The sequence below is a fragment of the Eschscholzia californica genome, unplaced genomic scaffold (genome assembly GCF_041429995.1).
Source record: "Eschscholzia californica isolate CP2 unplaced genomic scaffold, dmEscCali1.0.p SCAF_6, whole genome shotgun sequence".
Classification (NCBI taxonomy): domain Eukaryota; kingdom Viridiplantae; phylum Streptophyta; class Magnoliopsida; order Ranunculales; family Papaveraceae; genus Eschscholzia; species Eschscholzia californica.
This window is the reverse complement of record NW_028238483.1, coordinates 34537454-34558598: the sequence shown is the minus strand read 5'-3', so window position 1 is coordinate 34558598 and position 21145 is coordinate 34537454. Positions and strand designations below refer to the sequence as shown.

Genomic DNA, 21145 nt, shown 5'->3' with positions numbered 1-21145 from the left:
CTTACATATTATGGTGGATTTGAGTCTAAGTTTGGTGGATTTGAGGCCATGATTATCCTTCCTATATGGCCCTAGATAGGGAAAACAAATGCAACCAAATATTTGAGTATTGAGTGATCAAGTGTCTTACAAAAGGGTGTCTCATAATGGGATTTACCACCTAGTACTTCAATGGGTAACCTATTTACCAAATAAACAGCACAAAAAAATGATCTTAGGTAAAGAAGATTGAAGGAAAGTTTGTTCTGTATATACTTGTCCTGTTCTTCCTTTCTGTTCTTCCATTTTACACTCCTGTTACACTCTCTTCTTCGTTCTTCTGTCAATATGCATTTCGTACTTTCGTGCATGAAACAAAAAATATAAATACTAAATGCAATTTAACGATTGCATATACAAAAGTTACGTCATATCAAGCTCTTTCATTATGTAAATATTGCGTAAGAGTCACAACTAGTTATAATCGTGTAGTAGTTCGTGCACTTCGGGCAATTTATTTTGGCATGCTAGTTTCAACAATTCTTGTCTTCACAGTTCTTTCTAGTTGCTTGGTATGTTATAGGTCACTCGACTGTTTTAGACCTTATATCACAAATTTAAGTCTTTAGTCCTAAATGGTTTCAATTGCTCCCTTGTGCAACGAATCGGTAGTTTTATTGAGGACTCATCCCTTGTGCAATGAAAGATCTAGAGTAGTTTTTATTTGTGAGAATAGTACTTGTCGAACCATATTCGCTTCCCTTAAGGGACATTGTGGACTGGTCAAGCTTGACCAACCGCGGATAATTGTACCCTGGAGAAGCAGAACCAACATGTGAAGACGACCGTTGCATTTGAGGTGCCCGAGATATGTTTCTTCCTTCTGTAACTATCCTCCGCCTACTCGGTTGCTTCTCATATGTATCAGGTCTCTGCTTTGGGGCGCTCTGAGATCTGGCTTTTGCTCTAGATGATTCGGTGTTGGCCATGTAATTTGGAAGGAAGGAGTAGTCACTTGATACAGATTCTGCGTATTCTGGACAAGAATAATCAGAAAGGTCTCTTGATGAGCCAGGTTGGAAAATTGTCGAGTAGTACTGTGGGTTTGTATCGAAGGAAAACTCTCCAAAATGTCCGCTGCAGGCTCTTGGTTCTTGCTCTGGATGTGCTCTTTGACCAGAATAATACGTTGTGAGTTTATTATCGACGATTCTTTCAGATTGAGTGAAATTGGAATAATTATTCCATGCCTTTGAAGTAGTTCTTGCTTCTCCAAAATCTATTTCTACAACTTTTACGTTCTCCTCCGGGCTTCTATCCGTTTCCTGGTTTTAGAAATCAAAATATGCACACACATAGATGGTTGAATAATGCTAAACTTTTCAAGTAATACAATTGTAAACCTCGAAATTTATGTTTTCAACCATTGCTCATTTTCGAGTTGAAAGAATTGTGTCTGCCCACAACCAAACAGAAGAAAACTTTCATATCTTGTGTTTGTGAAACATGTTAGTTTCGGTATAAATTTCGATTCAGAAAACTAGCAAAAACTCATCTCTAGACCAAAAAATTTTTTGTAAAGATGGATAAATTTTTCTAGGTTCCAGCTCGCTAAGCAAGGTTTGTACTTACATTATATGTTTGTCTATAGTAGTTATGTTGAGGAGATTTTATATGGACAGGTTGCCACAGGCCAACAGGAGGTGTCTCGTGACCGGCCTTCCAAGTCCTTGTGTCACGAGCTTTACCTTGAACAGAAACAAAGGCTTGCATGGAACGGAGAGAAGCTGTTGCTTGTTTCCTCACCAGGTGACCCCTTACCAGTGCTTGCAACTTAACTAATCCTTTCAATGCAAATAGTGCTTTCCTTGCCTTCACAAACCCAACAAAAAGAATTTCATACACGACTAACAAAATTGTATCATAAAGTTTGTCCGGCGTTAAATTCAAAACCAACCGGCAAGATAGTGTATGTTGATACGTGTTTTTAGTTGGCTAGTGAAGCACACCAGACAGTTTGGCCTCTAATACCATATTAATTAAGGTTTGAGTAGTAAGAAGTTAAGTCTTCCACTTTAGAGGTCAAGGGTTCGAGGCACGCTTACAAATTCAAAAAAAAAAATTGAGCATCCAATGTAAAATCATTTCATATGAGACTATTATTGGTACTGTGAAACTTCTCTTCGTTCATGTTGGACTATTTTATACTTAAGTTTGTGGACATCAGAGGAGAGACAAAAATGATATATCAAGTCGAAAGTTGGAGTGCAATAAGACCGAAATCCGGTCCAACAACAGGATTTCACACTTCTATCTCTCTCTCAATGAACTGCGTGAAATCCGGTCGTTGGCTCCAATTTTACGATATTTCGTGCCAAGTTTTCACGTGACATAACACTTGGGGAGACAACCAAGTATTATATTTTTTTTGCAATGGTACCTCTTGTCCATGTGGTAAGATGAAGAGAGAAATGCAAGAAAAGAGTTAGTACCAGGAAAGAACGGAAAACAGACTGAATTTTGATAGCAGCGGTTTCCTCAATCACCCTGGATCTCCTCTTGGCTAAAGCTGTTATTTTGATATCTAGGGCAGCAGCTTCTGCAGTTGCATCAGTGGCCGCAACAGTAGGTGCAGTGATGGCCATAACATACTTCTTCTTCTCTAATTCACTCTTAGTTACCCGCTTGTGCTGTTGCACAACTGGTTGTGGAGTGGTATGGGTTTCTATTGCTCCTGTGCTAGCTGCTGCTGCTGTTGATGCTAATGCAGATCTTCGACAACTTGATCTTTTCCTCTCTTTAGAAGTACTTGAATAGAGAGTAATGGCACTGCTTATTCGGGTCGACATTGAATTTTGGGTAGGAGTTGTCGTTGAAGAAGGACGGTTAGTCCTTCCACCCTTATCCTTCTCTTTCTTACCGGTCAAAATCCGTTTTAGCCATTTACTTGTTTTTTCCATATCTTCCAATCTTAACAACAAAACCACAGTAATGTGGTTAGACACAAGAAGCAAGCATTCAGGACATTTCTACCACCCCTATTTAAAGTAGTTGTTTAAAAAAAATGAATCATTTCTTCACTACCCTTAGTTATTTAGTTAGTTGCTCCATCCCCAAGATCTCTCTTGTTCGTCTCCCTTGGATGTGTTGAAGGTGAGATAGGGCACCTATCTCACAACTCAAGGAGCCTCGATACCAGTCCCATCTTGGACATACGTCACCTCACCCATCCTTGATCTTTGAGTTGGAGATGCATTTATTTTCCCACTTCTTTTTAACCAACTTTTTCCATTTATATAACAAAACAAAACTAGAGCGTGCGGCTAATTAGGAGAGGCGACGACTCAGATAACCCAAACCTGAATCACCACAGAAGACCAAGCATACAAAGGTAGACCAATGGTTGTTTGACTGAACTGAATAATAAAAAAATACAAAACAGATACAAATAGTAGATACTAAAACATAGCAAAGTAACATATTATAAAATCAAGTTTGTTAAGCTTGTGGTTGAGGAGCGATATGTGGCCGGCTGCTAGAACCGAGTAACGCCTGAGAAGAGGAAAAAAGTTAAAGACGATGATCTAGCCGTTTTCGGTCCAAAAGTCATAGTTATAGAAAGGAACCTACAGTGAGCCGAGCTAATGAGTACCCTTCTCTTTATAATCACATATATCCCGCGTTCCCTACCATCACAACGACAACAAGAACCAACGAGAACAAAGATCTGAAAGGCCAAAAGAAATAACGAAGCTGAGAGTCTCCACCAGATACCTCAACGGCTCAACGTCTAAACGACGAAGTAGTGGAAGCAGTAGTCAAGAGTAGAGATTTGTAGTTCCCGGCGAATAAGAAAACCGAACCATTATAATAGGTGCAACCGGACTCATTTCAATAACTCAAGTTTAATAAACTATAGATTCCACCTCTTTGACATCGAACCTAGAACCTCCAGGATTTATATGTAGTTTTTTTTTTTTGTTAAGTAGTTGGGTAACCAAATACTGTCCTGAAGGGCGTACCGTCCTTGTAGATTTTAGCATCATTGCCTCACGTGTTAATTGGAGGATCCAAGACTAGTGGTCCATCCATATTTTGACCCTTCAAGTAGTATAAATCAGACAGAAGCTACCTACCTTTTTGGTGAAGTACTTGTAACGAAATGTGAATATCAAAGAGTCACTCACTCCTACAACTATACAAAACTAGTCCGTACCAATGAAATAAAAGACCTTTTCGTTAGCAGATTGGTGGTGGACTGGTGGTGCTATGCCTCCCTCCTCTACCTATACATATTTATTTGATAAAAATATATTTACTATTTTACTAGATCTTTAGTTTATCATAACAAAATATTTACTAACTAAAGGACAACGTGTGATGCGTTACAAAAAATTTGTGTCTTTAAAATCTCTTCGTAATTTGATAAAATTGTTCACATTTAGGATCTTGATCAGCCCCACAAGCATAAGATCTACCCTATCTTTGTGGGCATCCCAACATCTTTTTTTTTTTTTTGAGAATCTCGACTACGGACTAACGTTAGTCATTACAAAATATTTATTCATCATCAAGATGTAATAAGTACGATAACCGCCTAAGTTAAGCCAACCATCAAAAACAGCTCGGACTGACCAGTCTAGAACCCAAAGCAAGAGGCTCAAATTGGTCCAGTCTGAAACCCTTCGGACTGGTGCGAGTCCAAACCTTTGCTCTGGCTTCCGAACGGGTCGCTCCGTGCCCAAGTGCTAATAAATGTTTGGGGTCAAGCTCCTCCCCAAAGTACTAACAACAATTTTTCCGAGTGCATTTAGTATCTTTCTATTTAAGATACTCAAAAAAAATCTCAAAAATAAAATTTGCAATTGAGACGTTTAAAATTAAATGCTTTCACATTATCTTAAGACTTTCATTGAGTTTTGCACTGGAGATGTTTCTTTTAGATATCGCATTGGAAAACGACTTGAACTAGAGACCCTCGATTTAATCAGAGAATCTCAATTGAGACTTGACACTAAGTCTATTAGAATTTTTTTTTTTTAGTTTTGCAATGGAGATGCTGGGAGTCATACAATTCTCAACTCTTCCACATTTTGCATCCGGCTCCCAATTGTAAATGAGAGCTTTCATCATTCATGTAGAGGGATTATAAGCATTTTCTTATGAGCTTGCTTTCTTATTATGCACTTTCATTTCATCATAACAAAATAACAACAATAGCAATGGCAACTCAATTCTGTAATTGCCAATACTTGTCAACCATAACAACCCACACCACTACACCAAAAACCCAAAACAAAATTCATCTTCAACTTTCAAAACTCTCTCAAATTCCAAACAAACTCACCACCCCATCTCTCAAAGATATATGCAAGAGAGGAAATCTTGAAGAAGCTTTCTTAGAATTTAATAATTTAATCACTAAACAAAACCCACCTCAGTTTCCTCCTGAGGAAGCTTATTCATCAATTCTAGATCTTTGTGCTTCAAAAAAGAAATTATCTGAAGGTCAACAAATTCATGCCCATATACTGACATCTAATTTTGTAACTGATTCAGTGTTTTTGAGTACTAAACTTGTGTTTATGTATGGGAAATGTGGGTCATTAGCGGATGCTAAGAAGTTGTTTGATGAAATACCTGAAAGAACTATTTTCAGTTGGAATGCTATGCTTGGTGCTTATGTTTCGAGCGGTGAACCGTTAGGAGCTCTTGAATTATACCGTGAAATGCGGGTATTCGATGTAACTGTAGATGCTTGTACTTTCCCTTCTGTACTGAAAGCTTGTGGGATGATGAAAGATTTGAATTATGGGACTGAGATTCATGGTTTAGCAATAAAGTCTGGGTTCGTTTCCGTTGTCTTTGTTGTCAATTCTCTTGTGGGTATGTACGCTAAATGTGATGATTATAATCGAGCAATGCAATTATTTGATAGAACTACTGAAATGGGAGATGTTGTTTCATGGAATTCTATCATTTCAGCTTATTCAAACAATGGACACTCTCTTGAGGCTTTGAGGCTCTTCAAAAGAATGCGGTATTCGGGTGTTCCGATGAACTCGTTTACTTTTGTTGCAGCTCTTCAAGCTTGTGAGAAACCATCATTTTTGAAATATGGTATGGAAATCCATGCTGCTCTTTTAAGGTCTAATCGGGAACTTGATGTTTTTGAAATCAACGCGTTGGTTGTTATGTACTCGAGATGTGGTAGAATGGTTAATGCATTACGGGTTTTTACCGAGATGGATTATAAAGATCATGTCTCCTGGAATTCTATGCTTTCAGGCTTTGTGCAAAATGGGCTTTATGAAGATGCTGTTAGATTTTTTCATGAAATGCTGAAAGGTGGTCACAAGATTGACCTTGTTTCAATTGTTAGTATTGTTTCAACGTTGGGTCGGCTTGGAAATGTAATAAATGGCATGGAAATTCATGCTTATGCTATTAAACATGGGTTAGACTCGGATTTGCTGGTTGGAAATACACTTATAGATATGTATGCAAAGTGTTGTTATGTAAATTATATGACTCAAGTTTTTCAAAAGATGCCTGATAAAGACTTTATATCCTGGACATCCATGATTGCCGGTTATGCCCAAAACCATTGCTATTTTGAGGCTTTGGAATTGTTTAGAGAAGTTCAGATGAAAGGGATGAAAGTAGATCCTATGATGATTGGAAGTGTCCTTCTTGCTTGTAGTGGCTCGAAATGTATTTCTCATGTAACGCAAATTCATGGTAACATTTTGAGATTAGGATTGTTTGATCATGTACTAGAAAACACAATAGTGGATGTATATGGAGAGTGTGGGAAGATCGATTATGCATCTAGAGTGTTTGTGAAGATAGAGAATAAAGATATAGTGTCTTGGACTAGTATGATCTCTTCTTATGTTCGTAACAATTTTGCAAATGAAGCCCTTGAGCTTTTTTGCAAAATTGGGGAGACGGGAATTGAATCCGACTTGGTAACTCTGTTAAGTATTCTCTCAGCTTCTGCTAGCTTATCTACTTTGAAGAAGGGTAAAGAAATTCATGGTTTCCTCACTAGGAAAGGATTCACCTTGGATGGATCTATAGCGAGTTCTCTTGTGGATATGTATGCGCGATGTGGGACTATAGGATACTCATACAAGGTATTTAATCAGGTCGAAAATAAAGACTTGATTTTATGGACTTGTATGATTAATGCTTGTGGGATGCACGGCCAAGGAGAGGAAGCCATTAATTTGTTTAACAGGATGGTTGATAGAAATCTGAGACCTGATCATATAACCTTTTTAGCACTTCTATATGCATGTAGTCATTCTGGATTGATCGAGGAAGGAAGAAAATATTTTGAATCGATGAAAAGTTCATATAACTTGGAGCCATGGCCTGACCATTATGGGTGTGTAGTTGATCTTCTCGGGCGTGCCAATAGATTGGATGAGGCATACAATGTCGTTAGAAATATGCCAATCGAACCAACAGCTGCAATATGGTCTGCTCTTCTCGGGGCTTGTCGGGTTTACTCCAACAAAGAACTTGGAGAAATTGCAGCAAAAAAACTTCTGGAGATGGATCCTGAAAACCCAGGAAATTACGTACTTGTATCAAATGTTTTTGCTTCCTCTGGGAGGTGGAAAGATGCCGACGAAGTGAGAAACAGAATGAGAACAAAAGGGTTGAGGAAGAATCCAGGGTGCAGTTGGATTGAGATAGGAGATAAGGTACATAATTTTATGGCAAGAGACAGGTCTCATCCTAAAACGAAAGAGATTTACTTGAAATTGAATGAAATTTTAGAAAGATTAGAAAAGGAAGGAGGTTATATTCCTCAGACTAAGTATATTTTGCAAGACATAGATGGTGACGAAAATATTCAGACGCCTTATGGTCACAGCGAAAGACTTGCCATCGCTTTAGGCTTGATTCAGACATCTTCAAGTACACCAATTAGAATCACAAAGAACCTTCGGATTTGTGATGATTGTCATGTATTTACGAAGCTTGTCTCAAAGATCTTCGAACGAGAAATTGTGGTGAGAGATGCCAGTAGGTTCCATCATTTTGAAGATGGAATCTGTTCTTGTAAAGATTTTTGGTGAGTGATGATAATTTATCTGAACATTTGAAATGAGGATGGCAGCTCAAATTATATTAAATTTGGTGCTTCATTGAACTCTGTATAGGTTAGTAGTGCTTCCTGACAGTTCTGGTGATGTAAATATGTTAAGCAAAGGAGCTGGAAAATAAAACTAAAGCAATACACAGTTTGAATGCAGACATGCCAAGAGTGAGAGAGAATTTCGAACGAAAAATCTACAGGGATTAGGTTAATGGGCATGATCAATTGAAGTCGGACTAATAATCCAAGAAGAAACCAAGAAACTACCTATATTTCTTCATAACCCATTCAAGAATCATAGATTGAGCTATCTGCTTCTTTTTTTATTTCAGATCTGAAATCTGATGAATCCAAAATAACTGATTTTGGATTGCTTGGCTTCCTTTAGATTTCTTATATGTATAAGAAAGAGAACTTACGAAATTACCATTTATATCCAAACTCTGTGGATTTGAGAAAAAAAAATTAAAAAACCATAGTTTAGTTGGACTTTAGGCCCGTTCTTGTGAGAATTTAAATTCAGCAAATATCGTGTTTATCACATTTTTGATGTATCAATACTATTGTAATGAATATCGTAGATTGTAGCCAATTTCTAAAAAGAAAAGAAACTGAATTAAGCAACCAAGTTTGACGTTTAGACCAAAAGTTGAAAGAACACTTATAATATCTTTAAGGTGAATAGAGCAATCTTTTTCCCACTCCTTCCCTTTTTTTTCCTTCGTCTACTTTGCTCTCTGCTTATCCCTTTCTTCTCCGTACTTAATCTGCAAACTTTTTCGTTTCGGAAGTATGATATTTCTTTTCTCATCAAAAAAGTATGATATTTCTTTATTTCTCTATTTATTTTTGTAAAAGATATTTGTTACAACATTCAAATTTTTTCTTTAGATTCATTTATTTATATAAATATTTGTGGAATATATTTTTTAAATTAAGTCTATATTGTAAGATAATGCATTCATGGATAGGTTTTTTTATATCTTTTATTACAACAAAAAAAAAATATTTTTCCTTAAGTAATAGGCTTTATTTCATATTTTTATAATTAAATTATTCCCAATGTTTGTTTATCTTTTATTTTCAATATTAACTTTTTGGGTTATTTCCCTAATGGCCCCCTACTTTGTGACCAGCTTCCCGCCTGGCCCCCTACTTTACGAGAAATACCCATATGGCCCCCTTCCTTTATAACACCGTTACTCTCTCTCCTCCATCTTTTTTTCTCTCTCTGTCATGTCACGCCACATCATTTGTTATGCCACCTCATCACCTTCTCCGACAGAGGTCGCCGGCCAGCCAAATTTCCGGCCGGCGACCTTCAAACTAAAAAAAAAGAAATTTTTTTTTCTCTCTCTCTCTAACACTACTCCGGCGAAGGGGACCATATAGGTATTTCTCGTAAAGTGGGGGGCCAGCTGATCACAAAGTAGGGGGCCATTAAGGAAGTAACCCTAACTTTTTCTTGTGTTATCACAAATGGGGCCGATTAAAATTTGACATTGAGTCCTTGAAATCTCACCCACAGCTTTTTGAATAAATAGTTTATTTTACTAAATTAAGTGCCTATATTAAATTGGTTGTCTATTCTTATCTCTATTTTACTCTTTCCTAGTCAGTCGTGATTAGATAATGTTTGGATAAGTTATGACCACTTCTATCATATTTTGGTACGAAAACCAGTGAAAGGGAATCACCTTGTTCACTTTTATTAGTTGTTTAATGGGGCCTAATTGAAATAGGGAATAAATTTAAATGTATATACAGATTGACACGTGTATTGTAATAAGTTGATGATGTTTCAACAAAAAAAACAAAAGTTGATGATGAGTGAAATTGAGATGGCTAAGGCAATAGAGTAGGAAGTATGGCTGGGAAAATGGTAGCCCGTTACTCGAAGGTGACCGCTCCGACCACGAAACGTTTGTGGACAAAATGAGCTCGAGCGGGGCTTACCCAACCCGTCAAGGGGGGTTCTAGTAGACTAGACTACCCGAGACCCAATCCGAAATATATGGTACGTAGGAGTCCGTTTAAGTCGGCTCGAAAGACCACCCGTGAAGATACTTGCCGAATGCCGAGTACTACCCGCTAGCCCACATGCCTTATTTACTTGATCCTAGACTACATGTCTCCTCAAGAGAGAATCTCAGCAGTTGGATATGAAGAGCGGTCTCTTCAATTGATAACCCACGCTCTTTCATCTTTCTTTAAGGTCGTCTTATTTGTGTCTTCTCTTTTCTCTCATCTTCTCGCACCTTTTTTTCTTTTGAATTGTTCAGCGTGTCTCGAACCCTTGCCTCTAGGATGGAAGACTATATCTCTTACCACTCCAACCAAGGGTTGTTGACACCTTTTCATAACTTCAAACTTCTTTTTCTCTCATCTTCTGGTTACCTTCTGTTACTCTTTTCTGGCATGGGCGGAGCCATGTTAATACCAACCCAGGATGTAGTCGGGGTTGGAATTTGAATTACTTGCACGTGAACTATTCATTAAGCAGTTGACAACCCGCTAGTAATATCGTTGGCTTGCGTTTTGGAGGTCACTTGTTCGATTCCTCTGATGTGCACTTTCATTTTCCTTGCGGCTTTTATTATAAAGTTATTCAGGTCAAGTTTTTTCACCGAGGCTTACATTTTCTTTACATAAATCCACTTTTGATGTTTGGTATGGATTTCAGACGGGTCTATTAGTGTATTTTATATCGGGTCGTATGAAAGTTAAGTCATTGGGTGTCCCATTGCGAAGCTCCCTATTTGAGACTGGTGGGTAGACCTTAATCTAGATATTGTTTACAAGGGAGTAGGTACTATATCACATACCACACCCATGTTCTGTTACTAGCAATGCCGACCCAGGAAAACCCACTTAAAAATTGGCACCTGTATCCCACATTCTGGGGCCCAGTCTCGTAATATTCCCCTCTTTTGTGAGGGAATAGGTGGACTTTCTATCCTTCACGTCTTAATTATGGGTCCCATCTAATCTCAATTTATTGGGCACACCTAATTATGTGAATATATACATTAAACGAGGGTAATTTCGGAATCATAATCTACTCGAGAAACTACTTAAAGAGTCTCTTTTCCTTCTCTATATCTCACAGTTTTCTTGCGCTCTGAGAAAAACTACTATTTACAATTTGTTTCTGATCAAGAGAAGAAAAAAAATGCTAGCAGTTTTCAACAAATCGGTGGCAAAGAGCCCAGAAGGCTTAAAGAGCCCTAATTCTGATTCAGTTTCTTCATTGAAAGATGGATTCTTGGCTCAACATTTCTCATCTGTTCATCCTGGTTCTATCAACATCAACCTTGGTGGTGATGCAGGTTCCATGGCTTACTCTACTTCTAAACAAAATCCTCTCCTTCCAAGGTATAACTAATCTAGATCTTTATATTCAACCTTTACATGATCTTGATGATGAGAAAAGAATTACTAGTTTTTTCATTATTGATCTGAATGTGGTCCATTTTATTGATGTTTGATTGATCAATAAAGAAAACCCATTTCTATATTTAAAGGAACAAAATAAGAAACAAGAAATAGAGATCCAATCTTGTTGATAAATTTGATTATCCTGTTTGACAAAAAATGTCAACTCTGAAAAAAAAAAACATATATTTTACATCTTAGGAAAACAAGTAATCTTTTTCTTATTAGGGGAAGAAGACCTTTCTAACTTGAAAAATTCTTACTGAATTAAATTTAATTGATAATAACTCTGAATAGGTTTAGGGATCACTTAATTTTAATCTGTAATCTATTCATTGATGGGTTTAGCAATGAGCATACTAGTTGTTGATCGACTTGATCCCAGTGATGTAGTTAAAATAAACGCATTTTATTTGGTTTTCGGGGCAATGTTCGATAAAGAGTCGGTGTGTAATCATAACAGTGGCCTCATGATTTCTTTAGGTTAGTTTGTGGATTTGACCCCATATGTTTGTGGGTCTTGTTTAAGGTTTGCTTCCCATATTTGGTGGATTCTCTCTATTTCTAGTCAGATCTGAAAGATAAATGTTCTAAACCCACCTTGATTCTTACTCAGACGGACCGAATGGATTCATTTCGGCTAACCCACACTAATAAACAACTGCTTTAATGGTGACCACAATGATCCTGTTCCTACTTTTTGTTTATTCGATCAATTAGATTCGATGATAATTTATCAAGTGTGTTTTTCTGTTTATTAGATTATTTGCCGTTGTGGACGACATATTCTGTTTGTTCCAAGGGCATATAGAAAACATTGCTGTCCTGAAACAACAATATGGATTGAACAAGACGGCAAATGAAGTTATCATTGTTATCGAAGCTTACCGAACTTTGAGAGACAGAGGTCCTTATCCTGCAAACCAGGTTGTAAGAGATCTGATTGGGAAATTCGCTTTTATCCTTTATGATAGCTCTTCAAAAGCCACCTTCATTGCTTCCGTAAGTAAAAAAACCTTTAACTCATATATCATTGTATTTCAAGATTGAGGTGATTTTGCTTTTTGGTCTTTTCAATTTAACTTCAAGAAACCAGAGATAAAATATACTGAAAGACAGAAAATGTTGAAAGGTATAAACGAAATGGTCGAATGACAGACTAAAATGGAGTGAATTGTGTTGTGGATTTCAGGATGCTGATGGGAGTGTACCCTTCTTCTGGGGAACTGATGCTGAAGAGAGTGTTGTTCTATCTGATGATGCTGCAATTGTTAAGGCAGCTTGTGGAAACTCTTTTGCACCATTTCCAAAAGGTATGATCGTATGACTAAACTCTTTTGCCTTTAATTTCCATTCTTTTTTTTCGTTTCGTTCTTTTACTTATATATTGTTGTTTGTTTTATGATCAGGTTGTTTTTACACAACTTCGGGTGGGTTGAGGAGTTTTGAGCACCCTATGAATGAATTGAAGGCAATGCCAAGGGTTGATAGTTCAGGCGAGGTTTGTGGTGCAACTTACAAGGTTGACACTGAGTCTAAGAAGGAAGCAGGCATGCCTAGAGTTGATAGTGCCGCTAATTGGTCGTCTCACTATTAATATAATCATTACTTGACCTTCTGTCAGTAATTACTTATTGCCTCTTACATTCTCATCTTGAAGAGATTTCTTCATTAATGGATTTTATCTCCATCTGTTGTTTACAATATGTTTTTAACTTCTAAAACCCTTTATGCTATCAAGTATTTTAGTTTTTCTGCTGGTGCTTGAACTGTTGAATTGAGCTTTGGTTAGGAAAAAATGTATGATTGATGAACACCAAAATGTGGAAAAGTCTTAATTGTGAAACAACTACAGAGATTAATACATGAAATAAAAGATGAAGATTCTACTGTTTGCTGATATTAATCCTATTTTGATTTCTGATATATGGTGAAACAGTAGAACATAGATTTTACCTAAACCTGTCTATATCGACAGAGAAATACATCTTTGCTCTTCAATCCTTTGCATCTGCAATACCTCCTGGTGTTATCTGGAAAATGTGATATCTGGTTAAGATAAACCCATCAATACCTCCAAAGATTCAGCGACACGGAGATGGATTGACAGAGTAGTTCGACTAGTAAATACGTATGAGTGTGTGTGTGTGTGTGTGTGTGTTAATGAATGATGTGATATAAGGATATAGCTTCGGCTTCGGGCAGATTGGGGGCATCAAATACTTTGCAGACCCGTTGTTCACCTTTGCCCTTTCTGAACATCAACCTGATAGTGGCAGCATGGGCTAGAACATGGCCTCCTGCTGGTTTCTTTGGATCAGATATGAACATACCTCCACCTGGGTCAGCTATAACTGCAACATCCAAAAGTCATATGGTAATAGTTAGTTTTGGCTCTAGGGGAGTGAAAAAATGGTTAAAGGTTTGGCAAGGGTTTACCTTGGTTGGTCATGTAGACTGCAACGTTAAATTCTTCAGCAATTTTTGTTATACGAGAAAGCATCTGTCCAAGTTTTTGCTGCAAGATTTGACTATCAGTTAGAACAGCTTAAACGAGTCGTCAAGATGGTTTCTGTAACTATTGTACAAGATGCAACCTGGCGATCAGCAAGCTCGCCACGGCCAGTGAAATCCACTCGAAAGAGAGCGATGATTGAATCAATAATCTGCAAATGTTCATGAGGTAATGAAGGTCAGTCATTTTGTATTAGTGCCATGGATTGTCAAAACAGATAGCAATACAAAATAAAGAAGTGACTCACCAAAAGTCTGAAAGGTTCTTCAGCCATTTTAGCAGCCAGACCAACTAGTAGGTTGTACTGATGCTCGTAAGTGTAAGCACGGGCATATACAATCTTCATCCCAACAAAACAAACATAATAAGTCTAACAAAGTAAATTAAAAGGAAAGTGCTAGTCACTACTGATGAATCATCGAAGGAAGAGTTGGGCATTTATGTTCCTTTCCTATATAGGTTATGAAAATGAGTCGTTTGAAATAGGATAACGAGAACTAAGCAAGTGCTGCTTACATTATCAAGTACTGCTCCAGGATCCATTCCAAACCTCTCTGCTATTGGTACGATTCGATCTGGTCGACTGTGAGTTAGCACAGTTAAGATGAAAATTAATGTACATAATCAATTTTAGTAGAATTTGTTGTAAGCATAAAACAATCAGATACATCATGGATGGAGCATCAGGTTAATTGCAAAAATGTGGGATAAGAAGAAGAAAAGTGAATCTTACAAGGTTCCTTCTGTATCAATGTAGGCAACTTTCCCATTTCCCCCATGCATGTTAGTGGGGAGCTGTTCATATACAACAATAAGAAAGAAAGAGTCAATTGATTACATAGGTTAATCATATTAACAGAAGATAGGGCAGAAATCGAACCTGTGTGGAGACGCAAAGAGTATGGGCGAGCTGGGTTTTCCCTGACCTGCCGTATATCATGAATAAACCGATCAGCATTCTATCCACTTAATTGGAGTAATTTTACGAGAGAGAGAGATAAGATAAGCTCTCACCTGAATTCCCCAAAAGCTTCTGTAATCGACAGAGTTTCAATTCCACCTTCAACAATCAAAGCATATCGTGAACAATGTTACTAAGAGAAAAGGAAAATATCTCAAAATCAATAACTAAATTTTATACTCATGAGTTCTGGAAAGTTACCGCCTAAAAGTTCATCTAGTGCTTGGCTTCCCGTCGTGATTCGAACCACCGACTTCCTCTGGAAGCGAAACGGATTTAGCTTACAGTCATATATATATAGATATACATATATATATATATAGAGAGAGAGAGGTGTTCTGAACTTACTCGTAGCAGTGCATCGCTCCCAGTGATGTAACCAAAATTCTGAGGAAGATAAGAACTACTAAGACGGAGCTGATATAGAAATGAAAATCGGAATGGTTTAAGATCAGCAATCTGAATACTTACAACTATTTTGGCAGCGGCTTCACAGATCTTGTCGACTTTTGCCTCGGATAATCCCTTTACGCCTGTTAAACTCTGAAATAGAGCAGGAGGAAACTTGTAAGAAGAACAGCCATAGAGCAAGATTCATACTGCCAGATGTGTTACCTTCTTCGTGTGCATCATCAATCCATTGCATGTATAAATTCCTGCATCTTGAAGTTTCTTCACATCTCCAGCATTGATTCCCTGAGAGATTACTGCAAAATTCACAGAAATTAAGACAATAACGATAAACAACGCAGTTTGATGAAATTGGCTCAATATTAAACCTAATGATAAAATTGGAGATGAATCTCAACCAAATTGAACAGATTCTCATCAACTAGAGATTAGTATTAGATCTACAAGATCGAAATTCTACTTGTATAAGCGAAATGAACAAGGAACTTAAATTGAAAAACTAAAAACTGAATCAAAACTCATACTAGAAAATTTCGAATCAATCCATTCAGATCTATCTTATTAGCATCTAACTGTATAAGAACGAAGGCTAAAACTGAAGAAAGAAATGCATAAATCGGACATAATCTCGAACACAAGAAAACTTGTCTATCAGAATTTGCAGAAAATCGAACTCAATAAATGAAATGAGAGAAACTGTGAAATCGGTAAAGAAATTTACGTTTATCAATAGCTTCAAACAAGTCTTCTTCATCTTCAACATCTTCTCTTTCAACGAGCTGCATTTGGCTCTGTTCTTCAGATCTATATTTCGTAAGAATCAAACAAAAAACATACTGAAATTAGGTTTGATCGCTTTTCTGATAGAAATTCCGAGTTCATACAGAATAGAGAATTCATCAGAAAATCAAAGAAATTGCTTACTTCAGATCGATCATTTTGCTTCTTTTTGGAGAAAGTTAGGGAAACGCTCTGAAATTTGCGGGAACTCAAAAAGTTTAAACTTCAATGTTATGTGTGAATCTTCTAGGACCCGGGTATTTATAGACATGGACTCTACAGGCGCCCAATTTGCTACACCCGAATTTTTGGGAAATTTTGAAGGAAAGGTGGTACTGGTGGTGCTAGGGGAAGAAAAGATGGTTAGATATATAAAGAGTGAGAGTGAGAGTAAGAGACAGAGAGAAAGTGTGTTGTGTGTGTGGTGGTAGTTAGTGAGCTTGGTGGTGGTGGTGGTGGCCTGGTGAGTAAAGTGGTTGAAGAAGGTGGTGGTCTTTGGTTGGTGTGTGCAAATAAAACTTGACTTGGTCGTCCTAAAAATGCTAAGTCGTTTGGAACCTCTCTGCCTGCGACTCCTTTGATCAACCTTCCCTTCGATTTTACAAAATGGTTGCGTAGGTCCGTAGGATAGGAAACCCTCCTCTTCGACAACGGTGCTAACGACTCATTATGTTGATTGGACCGTAGGGGTCGTGGCCCCCCAACTCTTTGTCTCTTCACTCCGTCCATTTGCATTAGTTAGCAAACATAGGGAGCCTGAACCCTAACAAACACAATATCGTCCCTCAACATATATCCATCACGACTATCTTCGTGATGCCAATAGATGTTAGGCTGCCTCAATAATCACTTGGGACGGTTTTGGGATTTCTGTGCTAGTTCGTGACCATCAGCAATGACCAAAGTTTCCAGCCTTCATTTTAGAAGATTAACTTCTAAATAAGCCATATGTAGCCTTTCGGTCTATGTTATCGGTCTAGTCATGTCTTAGAGATCAATCCCTCATGTCTTAGAGATCAATCCCATCGCCTAGTAAATAAAAAGGATCATATGTCATAATCTATAAAATAAAAACCACTTTTAGATCAAGATCAAGAATAATTTGGGGTCTCATTTTTCATTTATATAAATCTTACGCATATATAAATGAATACTTGCAATTGAACAAAATAATTCGATCCTGTCGATTAACAACTCAAGTTTATTAAAAGGTGAAAATAAATAAACAAGGCATGTATAACACAATGTTAGCGGTAGCTAAAATATTAGTCATAGCAATTTATGACCGAGACCTGGGCTAGGACTACTCCAACCAGTTTGGAAATCCTCAATCTCAAAATCTGGTAGCGATTCATGACCATCTCCTGGACTACGACCACTATGTTTTCTGAAAGTCTCGACTTCGATTTCCTTAGATAATAGCTGAGTTGATGCTAACTTTCTAGTACTGGCAAGACACTCCGACTTGCTCATTAGGCTTATTAAGACAAACATTACTATAAGTACCATTTGAGTATTCGAAGTTGTTGACGAAGAAGAATCCATTAGTGAATGAAGAGATACAAAAAATTTTTTGTACTAGTTCGACTGACAATTAGATAGAATTGGGTATTTATAACTTGATTTAGTGCAATAATTTGGGTAAATAAGATATTTAGGGTTTTGGATGATAATTTTCATATCTAACTCTTATGCAATTATCAGATTGTTTCCACTTCCCAAAGATTTTTTTAGTGAGAACCGAAATTCATCAAATATTTTCTAACTTTACCATATCTATATGAAGAATATGATAAATTTCTTTTTAGAAAATAAAATATGAATTATCATGTAATGTAAATGATTTACGAGACACATTTGGGCTAAAAATCTATCTCAAAATCCCAAAATTGACAATCCATCAAAGTTCAAATTGTATTAGGCTGAAGGTCTAAAACTCACGAAATGACGTTCATGACCTCCGTCAAAATAAAATTTAATTTTGTATTGCTGGTAATGTATTATGAACAACTATAATGTCGTTTGATGGTTCATTCTAATTTATTCCATGTTCATAAGGTATTGTAAACTGCCCTGTGCCATTGGATGCTACCATCATATCACTTTTACACATCAAAGTCGGATTTCTCGTGCTAATCTTGCAGCTTAATTAGCTTCAACTAACATTTTGGATCACAGTCTTCCTTTGGCTCAAATCATATTACCCTCAAGAGAAATGCTAGACTTACAACTAAAAGTGTGTAAAAAGTGTCCAGATCTAGGTGGCAGTCTTGGAAATAAAATAGCATTAAACACCACAATCTCTCTTCCGGAAATACCCTCCCTTGCTTCTATTGTTTCTCTCTCTAAACAGCCCTCTCATTTTCTTTTAACTCAGGAAAAATCATATAAAACTTCTTCATCCTTTTCTTCTCTTTTTTTTTTTGATGAGTACCTTATCTTCTCTTCTTGAAAATCTGAAATTAGAAATCACAAGAGACTTCTTTCCCAACCTAGAAATAAGACTTTATTTCTAAGAAGTTTATTGAGTATTTGAAAGTTCTCATTGGTATATCTTGATGGTAATTTTGATTAAACTTTCAATAGGGGAGAGAGAATGAAAAATTTCTCTTGTAAAACTTAAACAATTTCTCATATGGGTTAACCACTTTCTTCCAAAAAATCTCCAATTTATTAAAACTCATAATCAATCCTTGAAATCTCTCTATCCATTATTGAAATCTCTTTTTATCCCTAAAATTTTAGGTCATGAAATTTATACCTAGTTCAACTATAATAAAATCAGAAGAATAACGCACATAGATAGATGGAGAGAGAGAGAGGGGATCTTGTTTGATGGAAAAAAGAAAACTTCAATTTCTTATGAGTTACTGTAAATCAATACAAACATAGAAGTTTAGAGAGAGAAGAGAAAAAAGTTTATGGAAACTAGAGAGATGAGGGTATTTTGGAAATAGAAAATCTAGTGGTAAATGCAATTAAATTTCCAAGACACTTTTAGTTGTAAATCTAGCATTTCTCTACCCTCAATCCTTCCTTCAAAATTGCTTAAACATCAACCTACAATGGTAATGACAAGTTTTTCTGTAGATAAATAATGGAATATTGGTCAAACATCTTTCAAACATAACAGTGGCAAATCTCTTACGAAAAATGTTTTACATGTGCATAGAGCATATCATAATTTGTTATTTGTTCACAAATTTTACTTCTCATAATTGTTTATCTTTGACGTTTTAACAAACATGGTTGTATATTTTTAGACTTGGTGATCTTCCAAGGACGATATGAAGCAGGTTGTGAGAATAGTCCCACATTGGACAATGGGTATCTAGCAACCAGGTCCTCTCCACTCATTGCCAATTGGCTTTGAGTTGGTTGGATGGCCACAAACTTAACATGGTATCAGAGCTAGGCCCACATGTAATAGGTAAAAAAACACATGTGTTCCACGTCGCCCGAAGAAATACACGTGTTAGGGTCAAAGAACCCTACACGTTACACGTGAGGGGCCGTGTGAGAACAGTCCCACATTAGACAATGGGTATCTAGCAACCAGGTCCTCTCCACTCATTGCCAATTGGTTTTGAGTTAGATGACCACAAACTTAACACAGGTCTTTGTTAATATCCCTCGGCTGAAATCCTTCCACTGGTTCTCGAATTTTAACTTGTTTAGTTAGATCTTCTTGATTTCTCTAACATGGCATAGTAGATGTAGTACCTCTTTTCAAGCTTCTGTTTTCTCCTTTAAGCAAAACTGCTCTAGCGCCCTTGCATACTTTGCATTTTGACTTTGGGGGTCCTCCAAGTGTATCTTTAATTTGTGGTTACAAGGGCCATGTAAACATTTATAACTTTCTCATTGCGATTTTGTAAGCAGAGTTAGTTTGCAACCTCTTCTAATCATGCATAAACTGTTGCGCTCCATGAAACTACGAGGGACTGTGTATGCCTCAATTAAGTTATTACGCACATTAGAAGATCAAGTGGTCTTGTTTCAATCGCAGATTGTCCCACTGTCGTTTATGAAGATAACTCAGCTTGAATTGCGCAGATTAAATAAAGATATAAAAAAGGCGATAGAACTAAACATATCTCGCCGAAATTGTCGTATTTGAATCACCTACAGAAGAGTCGTGAGATTGATATTTAGAAGATGTACCCATGTGAGAATTTTGCTGACTTATGTATCAAGTCATTGCCTACTACAATCTTCAATAAAATCAGTACAAGGGAGACACATGAATAATCATCGATATAAAGTTGAACTTTCCAGGGGAGATCTTTATCAAGGGGAGTTTGTTATACAACGAAGTATGTTGCATCGATTGAAGTATATCCAAACGTTTTACTCATTTTCCTTCATCCAGTTTTTGTCCCATAGAGTTTGAAGGTTTTAACAAAGCAACTAAAAAAAACGTGTCTCACACTTCGCCCATAGAGCTTTCTGCCAAGCATGAAGTGGTGCCTTTATAGAGTTTCCTTGTGAATGAATTCATGATAAGCATAAGGTGTAACGGGGTAAGGATGTGGGTGTTTCTTTTCTAAATCTCTAAATAAGTTGTTTATGAAAACAAGTTTTCTTTTCAAGTTAGCAATTAGTTTTATATTACTTTCAACCAAAAAAGAAAAAACTAGTTTTATATTTGATAACATCTTTGAATGTATGATAATAAAATCTATCTTCATATATGATATTATCCGATAGCAAAATACATTAAAAACTGACAGACAATTCAAAATACATAAGAACATAATTCAAATTCGAAATATCAAAACGACAAACATAACTTGAGTCCAAAATTTGGAAAATATTTTTATATAGAAAAAAATTGGATTTTTGAGCCAGGGGTCCAAAAAGTGGGGGGGTAAACCCAAAAAAAATCCACTCTTGCCCAAAAATTAGTTGCAGGTCCAAATGTCAGTTTTTTTTTTTTATTCCCCTCTTG

The 21145-nt window shown here is 36.8% G+C and overlaps 4 protein-coding genes across 4 annotated transcripts; 2 read left to right on the top strand and 2 right to left on the bottom strand.

The window, feature by feature from the left end:
* Positions 1–219: 219 nt before the first annotated feature.
* On the bottom strand, positions 220–3119 carry LOC147533982 (protein IQ-DOMAIN 19-like). The gene is made up of 3 exons (XM_086648521.1): positions 2472–3119; positions 1612–1851; positions 220–1304 (listed from the first exon to the last, which is right to left on the bottom strand). The coding sequence occupies exons 1-3, from the start codon at positions 2937–2939 to the stop codon at positions 654–656; spliced, it is 1359 nt and encodes a 452-aa protein (XP_086504647.1). The 5' UTR covers positions 2940–3119; the 3' UTR covers positions 220–653.
* Positions 3120–4790: 1671 nt separating this feature from the next.
* On the top strand, positions 4791–8248 carry OTP86 (Tetratricopeptide repeat (TPR)-like superfamily protein). The gene has a single exon (XM_086649119.1). It carries the CDS (start codon positions 5142–5144, stop codon positions 8070–8072), a length of 2931 nt encoding a protein of 976 aa, XP_086505245.1. The 5' UTR covers positions 4791–5141; the 3' UTR covers positions 8073–8248.
* Positions 8249–10231: 1983 nt separating this feature from the next.
* Positions 10232–13427, top strand: LOC147533980 (stem-specific protein TSJT1-like). The gene is made up of 4 exons (XM_086651126.1): positions 10232–11467; positions 12289–12529; positions 12720–12840; positions 12937–13427. Exons 1-4 carry the CDS (start codon positions 11265–11267, stop codon positions 13122–13124), a joined length of 753 nt encoding a protein of 250 aa, XP_086507252.1. The 5' UTR covers positions 10232–11264; the 3' UTR covers positions 13125–13427.
* DMC1 (DNA repair (Rad51) family protein) lies at positions 13316–16431 on the bottom strand. Its single transcript, XM_086651125.1, has 15 exons — positions 16339–16431; positions 16136–16218; positions 15619–15710; positions 15475–15546; positions 15352–15390; positions 15205–15262; positions 15057–15102; positions 14923–14968; positions 14776–14837; positions 14559–14625; positions 14290–14382; positions 14125–14193; positions 13967–14045; positions 13715–13881; positions 13316–13569 (listed from the first exon to the last, which is right to left on the bottom strand). The coding sequence occupies exons 1-15, from the start codon at positions 16350–16352 to the stop codon at positions 13525–13527; spliced, it is 1032 nt and encodes a 343-aa protein (XP_086507251.1). The 5' UTR covers positions 16353–16431; the 3' UTR covers positions 13316–13524.
* Between the last annotated feature and the right edge of the window lie 4714 nt (positions 16432–21145).

What these genes read in the sequence shown, in the direction of transcription:
- LOC147533982 (XM_086648521.1), bottom strand. Translation starts at nt 2,939, where the DNA reads ATGGAAAAAACAAGTAAATGGCTAAAACGGATTTTGACCGGTAAGAAA. An exon ending in CTGTTTTCCGTTCTTTCCTG is followed by an intron (nt 1,852 to 2,471) that starts GTACTAACTCTT and finishes GGGTTTGTGAAG; the next exon opens with GCAAGGAAAGCACTATTTGC. An exon ending in ACTATAGACAAACATATAAT is followed by an intron (nt 1,305 to 1,611) that starts GTAAGTACAAAC and finishes TTCTAAAACCAG; the next exon opens with GAAACGGATAGAAGCCCGGA.
- OTP86 (XM_086649119.1), top strand. Translation starts at nt 5,142, where the DNA reads ATGAGCTTGCTTTCTTATTATGCACTTTCATTTCATCATAACAAAATA.
- LOC147533980 (XM_086651126.1), top strand. Translation starts at nt 11,265, where the DNA reads ATGCTAGCAGTTTTCAACAAATCGGTGGCAAAGAGCCCAGAAGGCTTA. An exon ending in AAGCCACCTTCATTGCTTCC is followed by an intron (nt 12,530 to 12,719) that starts GTAAGTAAAAAA and finishes TGTGGATTTCAG; the next exon opens with GATGCTGATGGGAGTGTACC. An exon ending in TTTTGCACCATTTCCAAAAG is followed by an intron (nt 12,841 to 12,936) that starts GTATGATCGTAT and finishes TTTTATGATCAG; the next exon opens with GTTGTTTTTACACAACTTCG.
- DMC1 (XM_086651125.1), bottom strand. An exon ending in GTTTGAAGCTATTGATAAAC is followed by an intron (nt 15,711 to 16,135) that starts GTAAATTTCTTT and finishes TGAATTTTGCAG; the next exon opens with TAATCTCTCAGGGAATCAAT. An exon ending in AGTCTACATGACCAACCAAG is followed by an intron (nt 13,882 to 13,966) that starts GTAAACCCTTGC and finishes TGGATGTTGCAG; the next exon opens with TTATAGCTGACCCAGGTGGA.